The sequence below is a fragment of the Nomascus leucogenys genome, chromosome 22a (assembly GCF_006542625.1).
Source record: "Nomascus leucogenys isolate Asia chromosome 22a, Asia_NLE_v1, whole genome shotgun sequence".
In the NCBI taxonomy this organism is placed as follows: Eukaryota; Metazoa; Chordata; class Mammalia; order Primates; family Hylobatidae; genus Nomascus; species Nomascus leucogenys.
The window spans coordinates 68,048,130-68,057,534 of NC_044402.1; the positions used below are offsets into that span (position 1 = coordinate 68,048,130).

General features: G+C 37.7%; 1 protein-coding gene across 3 annotated transcripts in view; it reads left to right on the forward strand.

Moving 5' to 3' along the window:
- The window catches only part of PLA2G7 (phospholipase A2 group VII), a 31,002-nt gene extending 21,636 nt beyond the window's left edge, over positions 1-9,366 (forward strand). For all 3 annotated transcript variants that reach the window (XM_030802325.1, XM_030802324.1, XM_030802323.1), the window contains exons 5-11: positions 1,581-1,649; positions 2,299-2,422; positions 3,255-3,368; positions 4,500-4,591; positions 5,770-5,940; positions 8,604-8,752; positions 9,208-9,366. In XM_030802325.1, the coding sequence (XP_030658185.1) occupies positions 1,581-1,649; positions 2,299-2,422; positions 3,255-3,368; positions 4,500-4,591; positions 5,770-5,940; positions 8,604-8,752; positions 9,208-9,344 (856 nt within the window). In that variant the 3' untranslated portion in view covers positions 9,345-9,366. The remainder of the gene's footprint in view (positions 1-1,580; positions 1,650-2,298; positions 2,423-3,254; positions 3,369-4,499; positions 4,592-5,769; positions 5,941-8,603; positions 8,753-9,207) is intronic.
- The last annotated feature ends 39 nt before the right edge of the window (positions 9,367-9,405 follow it).

Genomic DNA, 9,405 nt, shown 5'->3' on the forward strand with positions numbered 1-9,405 from the left:
AGGCCTGTATCTCATAGGAATGGGCTAATGTTAGTACCCATGCTGTGCCAAGTCTCTGGGAGCAGCTCACTGGATGCTTAGCTTCCACTTGACCATGGTGATGGATCTAGGGGGGCAAGAGCTGGATAGGGTCTTTAGTAAGCTATGCAGTCTGTAGCATGAGAGCTGAGTGGCATATTTTCATAACAACAACCACCCTCTTCACTTTCTTCCACCACTTTCTCACCTGTCGCCCCTCTTCTACCTCAGAGGATTGTAAAACTCAGAAAATAAGAGAGATGGCTTTTAGCTGGGAAGAAGTTGGGTAGCACTTGCAATAAAGAATTCTCTTCAGCACTTTAAATGTAGTTCAGCAAGCTATTTGATTTCTCCTACACTAGTGATTGGCAAATTAGAACCCAAGGGCCAAATCCAGCCCACTGCCTATTTCTGTAAAGTTTTATTAGAACACAGCCACACCCATTCATTTTTGTACACTGTCTATGGCTACTTTTGTCCTAAAACAGCAGAGTTCAGTAGCGGTGACAAAGACTGTATGGCCCACAAAGCTGGAAATATTTACTCTCTGGCTTTCAACAGAAAAAGTTTGCTATAACCTGTGCTATATCATTTCCCCCTCTTGAAAAGGTCCTGTATCTTCAGCAATAAAGACATAGTTTCTAGCTACCTCCTTTTTATTCTCTGTGGACATTTCCTATTGAATGCATGGTATGAGGAAAAGGTTGTGCAAATGAAGCTGTGGAAGAGAGCATAAATGCAGTGCATAGCACATGATTTTTCAACCATTTCACCCAGTCCAATCATTTAAATAATAGCTAACATTTGTTAAGTATTTACCTGTTTCTAATATGAGTATAAGTACTGAAAATGTTTTAATTCAATTGATCCTCACTGATGAGGTAGCATACTATTATAGTATCACCATTTTATAGATAAGGAACCAAGGCAGAGAAAATATTGTGACTTATTAAAGGTACACAGCTAACAAGCGGTAGAACCAGGGTTCAAACTCAGTGGTCAGACTGCAGGTCTCATTCTTGTAACTACCATACTGTACTGCTTTCCTATATACATTATCTTAGCAAAACCTTACAACTACCCTAAAACAAATGCTTTACTCTAGGCCCATTTTACAGGTGAGGACAAAAATGCAGTAATTACCTAAAATCATATAGCTGGGAAGTGGCAGAGCCAAGATTAAAAACCCAAAACTCTCAAAGGCAATATTTATAATCACTGCCCTGGGTTTTCTCAACTTTAGTAGTCTTGACATTTTGGACAAGATAATCTCTTGTTGTGAAGGGTTGCCCTGTGCATTGTAGGATGTTTGACAGCATCCCTCTACCCACTAGACACCAGAAATATCCTCGCCCACATTTGTGATAATGAAAATACCTCCAGACATTGTCAAATATCCCCTAAGGAACACAATCACCCTCCTTTAAGAACCATAGCTCTCCACTCCACCCCAGGGCACTACTACAGGGGTATAATGGCCTCCATGTTCCCAGTTTTATTAGTGGACTCAGCCTTGTAATCATGACGGGTAGTTGTAATGGTTCCCTCTTTTTGTTTTAAAGGACACTTTATTCTGCTATTGGCATTGACCTGGCATCTCATGGGTTTATAGTTGCTGCTGTAGAACACAGGTATGTTACCTGATAGAATTGGGCTCTTTGGCCAACTACAGGGAATGTCAATGCTCATAACTATGTTTCTAATTTTCATAAAAGTTTATTTAAAATGTTGATGGAACTTTCAAGTATGGCAACATGATGAGCAAAAAAGGAGATTGAGTTTATCGACTTAAAAGACTTAAAAGCACCTAACATTTCTAGAGTGTTTATTGCCTGCCATGTCCTATGCGAAATGTTTTTAATACACCATTTCATTCAGTCTTCATAACAATCCTATGATATGGTTATTATTATTGTTGTTGTTGTTTTAAGGAAGAGGAATATAGAGGTGATAAAGGGTAATTTGCCCAAAGTCACACAACTAGTAAGCGGCAGTGCCGGGATTTGATTCCTGAGAGTGAGTTTCAACATGGCTAACATTGCCTCCCAGAATTAGGAAGATAGAATGGATTGAGTTTACCTGCAACTTGACGATAGACAATAAGGTTTTTTTCCTGGAACTCTTTTACAGTCTTCTTTAATTTAAGAGAAAATATAGAGTGGAAGAAGAAAGGGAAGTCAAAAGATCAGAGGAATTTGAGTCAATGATGGAACTGAGAAACACGGGTCAGATGAGGAAGGGAAGGAGCATACATAAATAATAATTTTGCTTGTATTATAGAGATAGATCTGCATCTGCAACTTACTATTTCAAGGACCAATCTGCTGCAGAAATAGGGGACAAGTCTTGGCTCTACCTTAGAACCCTGAAACAAGAGGAGGAGACACATATACGAAATGAGCAGGTACACTGCAGTGAAAGGAGAGGTGGTTGGTGACCTAAAAGCATGTACAAAAGGATGACATTTGTTAATTTAGTTTTACAGATGGCAAGTTATGCTCCTAGCTCTCCTATTTCCCATTCCCAAAAGATCTGTCAGTAGATTCCTGGAGTAGTAAAATTCCCTTAATGGAATATCTAGTTCATAGTAAAAATAAAGGCAAATACAAAAATTTGGGAGATGACAGTGAATATTCAGAATTCCCTTGAATTAAAACTTCTAATTTTAGAATCTAAAAAGTGCTAGAAAATAAATTAATAGATTCTTCCTCACAGGCAATATAAAAAGACTACTTTTCAGAGAGGCAGTATACAATAGAATTAAGAGTATGGGCCTTAGAACCCAATTTTCTATGTTTGAATCCTGGCTCCACCACTTAATTTTGTTATAAAATAATGAATAAAAACGTTATTTGTCTTACAGAGCTATTACGGCAGTTAAGTGAAGCATATTGGCATCCTCTTTATGGTGGGTGTTTTATATGTGTCATTACATTTGAGTCCACCCACATTTCCTTTAGGTAGGCATTATTATACAATCAATGGAAACTCAGAGAGGTTAAGTAAATCATCTCAAGTTACATAGTAGGTAAGCAACAGAGCCAGGATTTGGACTAAGCTATACCTATGTGCACAGCTGGGGCCTGTGTCATTATGGTAGCATGTGATAGTCACTAATCACATTTCCAGTTTATAACTGACCAACGATTTTTCCCACATACAGCTTCTACCTAAACTTTAAAATAAGTGTTATAACTTTTTACTTTGTCATTTCCTTCTTCTAATAATTATATTAGGTACGGCAAAGAGCAAAAGAATGTTCCCAAGCTCTCAGTCTGATTCTTGACATTGATCATGGAAAGCCAGTGAAAAATGCATTAGATTTAAAGTTTGATATGGAACAACTGAAGGTAAGCTATAAAAAGAAGTAATTTTTCTCTTGTCCTACAGTTCTTTATTGTTTTTGTCATCTAATTTTCTGCTATATTGCAAGGTACAACATGATAAAGGGCTGCAACCACCCCCCTCCCCAACGCACACACACATAGACACACAAAGCAGTACAGGTAAAGTATTGCAGCAATGAAGAATGCATTATCTTGGACTAGATATGAAATTGCCAAAAGTTAGTCAGTTTTGATCTACAAAAACAGCAATGTCATATGGTTCAACTCAACTCCTGTGGAAGTATTATTATTTCATGGACAGCTCCTGCATGTTTTTAAGCTTGATCTTGAAAACTTGACACAAGTTTGGGAGCGGGTGGAAAAATATCAGACAGAGTGGGCAGCATGAGCAAAGACTCAAAAGTGTGTGTGGCATGTGGAGTGCAGGGATTAGGGGGAACTAGAGAATAAGATGATGGTCTGTTCTCCAGATACAATGAAGAAATTTGTTATCCCTCAAGCAGCCACTCTCTTCTGTATCCTTGCCTTTGTACATGTTGTCCCCTTGGCCTGACACACCCTTCCCCTTGCCTAACTCCTACCTAATTTCAAGACTCCAGTTGAGCATCACCTCCTCTAAGAAGCTTTCTTGGACCCCAGTGCCCACTTCTGGACCAGGCTTGCTGTCTGTCATGTGTGCCCCTTTGTAGCACTGTACTGTATTGCATCATGCCTCTGTATAACTTTCTTCCCTGATGGACTGCAAGCTCACTGAAATGAGACTGCAGTACCTGGCACAGAGTAAGTACTCAATAAATACTCATGGAATGAACAAACAAATAAACATGGGGTGAGGAAAGGCAGAAGTCAGAACTGATGTTGAAGTTTCCAGTGTGGTGACTACAAAGACCATTAAGTTTACTTTCAAACCTTTACATATGTTATATATATTTGTAAATGTGTTTTATATATGTATGTATATATGTATATGTGTGTATGGTATGTATAAATGTGTGTGTGTATATGTATATTCTATTTTATAAGAAATCAAAGTATTTAACCATCCCCATGAAATGAACAATTATATGATTGACAAAATCATTTCTTCTAACACCAAGAGATAGCTATAAATTTATATCATGCTTTTTCAAATAGGACTCTATCGATAGAGAAAAAATAGCAGTAATTGGACATTCTTTTGGTGGAGCAACGGTTATTCAGACTCTTAGTGAAGATCAGAGATTCAGGTAAGAAAATAAGATAGTAAAGCAAGAGAATAGTAAATTATTGGAAGAGGGCGAGTGATAACTCATGCAAGATATAATTTTTTATTCAAATTCTTAGTGAAGAAGGGATCTCTTGGAGTTTATAAGGCTATTCTTCTGCCCCCATAAAATACTCTATATACATTTTCCTAGGCTAAAACATCTACTTCTCCTGCTATTAAAATCTCCCCCTACTCCCATATGTTTTCCCTCATTATTCTTGTTTACCTAAGGGCTTAACACTTTTCAGTTAAAAATTTATTTTTATATCATTTTTTGTGACAGAATGATTGTGATAATAATATTGTCATCTTACAGTATTGCCAGTCTTCTCCAGTGGGCAGGACATTTTTTAATTAGGGTTTTCCCCCTTTCACCTTTAAGATGGAGCTGGATCTAAAATTACGATTATTAGGGTAGGAGTTGGGACAAGACCCCAGTTTTCTAGCTTGCAGGAGCATTTTCTTTCTTAAACTACTTCATTCCAGACTGATGAGATCACATAGGACAAACCGTACAGAGAGTGGGCAGGATCATTTTTGAAACTTCACCTCAAATCCTTAAAAGTCCATTTCAGTGTTAAGAGAATTCTCCTCTTTCATCCATTTAGCAAAAGATCAGGAAACATAGGATAAACCTACTTTTAAAAAGGAAGTTAGTTTCATTTTCAAATGATATGCTCCATATGTTTTTCTTCAACCCTCAGACAGTTTTTCAGCTGAAGTGCCTCTAAATATAAAGTAATGGGCCCAGTTGTTACTCTAAAAAAGCTATAATAAATACACTACAAGGTGCATAAAAGCTCTGAAAACAAAGGTGCATTTATTATACTTTTTCAGGTACTCCACAGTGTTGAAGAAATTATTATGTATTCTAAAATTTATTTTGAATAAAAAGTTTTAAGGATATATCACTCAAATGGTTGCAATTCCTAAAAGGCATATAAAGAAAATGATTATATATAATTCCAGGTCTGCTACTTTACAAAGTTAATCATATCCCTTTCCCACATTGAAGTATAATACCTCTTTATTCCAATGAGATAACCCATAATAAACTGGTATGGTGCGTGTCCACCAATCCTAGCATTATTAGGATGTCCTCAATGTTGGCTAGTATGTAACCAGTTTAATTTCATCATTGTCAACAAATACCTACAGATGTGGTATTGCCCTGGATGCATGGATGTTTCCACTGGGTGATGAAGTATATTCCAGAATTCCTCAGCCCCTATTTTTTATCAACTCTGAATATTTCCAATATCCTGCTAATATCATAAAAATGAAAAAATGCTACTCACCTGATAAAGAAAGAAAGATGATTACAATCAGGTAAGTATTAGTGACTTATTTCGTTATCTGAAACAAACTTGAAGCTTGGGTAAATATCAATCGATATCATTTGGTAACCATTACAGAATTGCTGAATTGGTTGTTTAGACTTTCAATAAGGAGAGAATTAGATAATCTCAGTTTCTAAGTACATTTAGTCTTACTCTTTTTAAAATGGGAATGTTAATGTATATAGTATATATACTGGTTATATTAGTCTGTTCTTGCATTGCTATATAGAAATACCTGAGACTGGGTAATTTATAAAGAAAAGAGGTTTCATTGGCTCACAGTTCTGCAGCCTGTACAGGAAGCATGATGCTGGCATCCGCTTGGCTTCTGGGGAGGCCTCAGGAAACTTAACGATTATGGTGGAAGGCAACTGGGGCGTGAGCACTTCGCATGGCCAGAGCAGTAGGAAGAGAGGGATGGGTGAAGGTACTGCACACTTTTAAATAACCAGGTCTCACAAGAACTCACTGTCACAATGACAGCACCAAGGGGGATGGTGTGAAACCATGAGAAACTGCTCCCATGTTCCAATCACCTCCCACCAGTCCCTACCTCTGACACCGGGGATTCCAATTTGACATGTGATTTGGTGGGGACACAGATCCAAACTATATCACTGGTAATTAAAATTAGCATTATACTACATGCTACTTTAATCTAAACACCAGAATATGCCTACAGATTTTTGGGGGTAGAGCTAGGCGGAAGTATTCCATCATTAGGCTGGGCTAGGAACTCTTTAAAGAAAAAGTCAGATTATCTATTGAGACCTGCAATATACTTACCTGTTGAGAAAGAATATGAGTTTATAAATTCCCCAAAGCTATAATGGGGTGCCATCAAGTGTTGGCAATTCTTGTATCCTGGAGGTGAAAAAGAACTCCTGATAAGGTTTCGAACTCTCAATGAGATATTACAAAGCAAAGATGGACCTGAACTCACCCCTTTCCTATCTGAAACCTGGTTTATTTAGGAGAAGAGAAGAGGCAGGAAAGAAATATACAGAGTATAGGCAATAAACAGTATGGGCTCAGAGAATAGAGGGGTCTCTTCCAATGGAAAAGGGTTCATAGATGACACTAAAATTGGATTTTGTAAGATCAAGAGAGTTTAGATAGTAAGGAAGGGTTTAGGTGTTTCAGGCAAGGACTTCATTTAGCTTATGTGTATGTGCAACTCTAATTCTAAAACAGAAATAATACAGAACACCTAACCTTCCCTCAACTCTACTTCCTTACTAGGCTCTCACCTTTGCTTTTGTCCCTTCTCTGCTAGAAACCTTCAAAGAATAGCCAATATTAGTTATTGCATTGTGCTGACTTCTACTCACTCTTTGACTCTTGTGGTCTAGCTTCCTGGGCCCTCACTGGCATGCCAAAACAAAGACACTAAAGGCCTGCTGCACACCACACCAGCAGCCTCTTCAGAGTCTCAACCTTGCTCTCTGCATCTGTTCAACATTGCTGACCACCCCTCTTCCTGCTCCCTTGGCTACTACGACCCACCTCTTTGCTGCTTCTCCTGTCATTTATACCGCTCCTTCCATTTTTCCTCCTCCGGCCAGTTCTCCACAGTCAGATCATCCAAGCTTCTGCTCACAATTCTCTGTAGTCCTGCTGTTTATCTTCTTTATGTTTCTGACATTCAAGTTTCCTGGGGAAGAGGGAGAGGGAGTTAAGTGGCCCTGTTTTGAGCTTAGATGACTAAAAGAATGATGGTTTGCTTATAAGAACCAGCAGAGTCAAGAGGCAGAACAGCTTTGGGCAGGGCTGGGAAGATCTTTTAACTTCACAGTTTCTTAGCTTGAGAACTGGGGAATCTGTATACAGATGTCTGGCCACAAATTGGATGATTACATAATTTACATGATAACACAGATGAAACATTTGAAGTAGAAGAAATTGCAAAGTGAGAAAAGAGTTGGTCTGCCAATAGAATCGTAAGGAATGCCTACATTCAGCCAATGGGAAATGGGTGAAGAGCCTGTGAAGAACATAGAGTGGTTAGTGTCAGAAGGGAAGGTGCAACGTTAAGGAAACATAAAGAAAAAAAGTGCAAGAAAGCCATCAAGTGTCAAATGTCCCAATGGTGGTAGAAAACGAGGACTTAAAAAAAGCCATTCTATTTGACGTTAGGCTATTGATGAATTTAGAGAGCAGTGCAAATGATATTTATAAAGTGCTTACATTTAATACTGGGAAAGGTGTTGTTTGAAATCTATTTCCTCTAAGGCTTAAATCTAAAGTGATTTAAATTTAAAGTGACTAGCATCAAATACATACCACGTTCAGTGGTGAGGGCAGGCGGCAGGCTCTGGCTCTGAGTTCAGGGACCCTTCAACACAGAACACATTCCAGTATTCAGATTGGAAGTATTCCAATTCACTAAAAACGAAGAATAATTTCTTCTAAAATCAAGATACCAAGCAAGAAGATTCTTTGAGTTGTTTTTCTGGAAGGAAGAAGAATATACTCTGGGATCCCTAAACAGCCTGTGACCCTTGAAATACATCTAAGTAGATCAAATTACAAGTTTTATTTCTTCTTTGGTTTTCAGTAAACAGACCAACAAAACCAGTATCTTACACTCTAACTAAAAAAATAATAATTTTATCAAACAATGTGACTTTTAAATGTCTTGTTCTCTTTTAGGGGTTCAGTCCACCAGAATTTTGCTGACTTCACTTTTGCAACTGGCAAAATAATTGGACACATGCTCAAATTAAAGGGAGATATAGATTCAGATGTAGCTATTGATCTTAGCAACAAAGCTTCATTAGCATTCTTACAAAAGCATTTAGGTAAGAAACTATTTTTTCGTGACATAAACCAGATGAATCTCAGGACAAAGCTGTCTATCTTAATACAGTTTTAGTACCATTTAAACTATTTCCAGTTGGTTTACAATGAAACAAAGCAGTGTATCAATTTGAAAACAGAAATCTGAGAAAGTTAATTTTGCTGCTTTACATCCTCTATATCATAGAAAGCAAACCCAACTGTTAAAGCTAATATTCTTTGTATGAAGCCTAGAGTGGACTTCCATGTTGAGGATACTGACAGCAGGTTGCCTCACTCCTATCCCATTTGCATTCAGCTGCTAAAGCAGCCATGAGGCAGCTGATACAGAGCACATTGTCTTTACCATCCTAATGGAACTTGTGTAATTTGTAAATCTTTATTGCCACCTAGGGGCACCAAACTGTTTAATGCTCTCAAAAGTTTAATATGTTCATTAACACTTTATATTTTATAGGACTTCATAAAGATTTTGATCAGTGGGACTGCTTGATTGAAGGAGATGATGAGAATCTTATTCCAGGGACCAACATTAACACAACCAATCAACACATCATGTTACAGAACTCTTCAGGAATAGAGAAATACAATTAGGATTAAAAGAGGTTTTTTAAAAGTCTTGTTTCAAAACTGTCTAAAATTGTGTGTGTGTGTG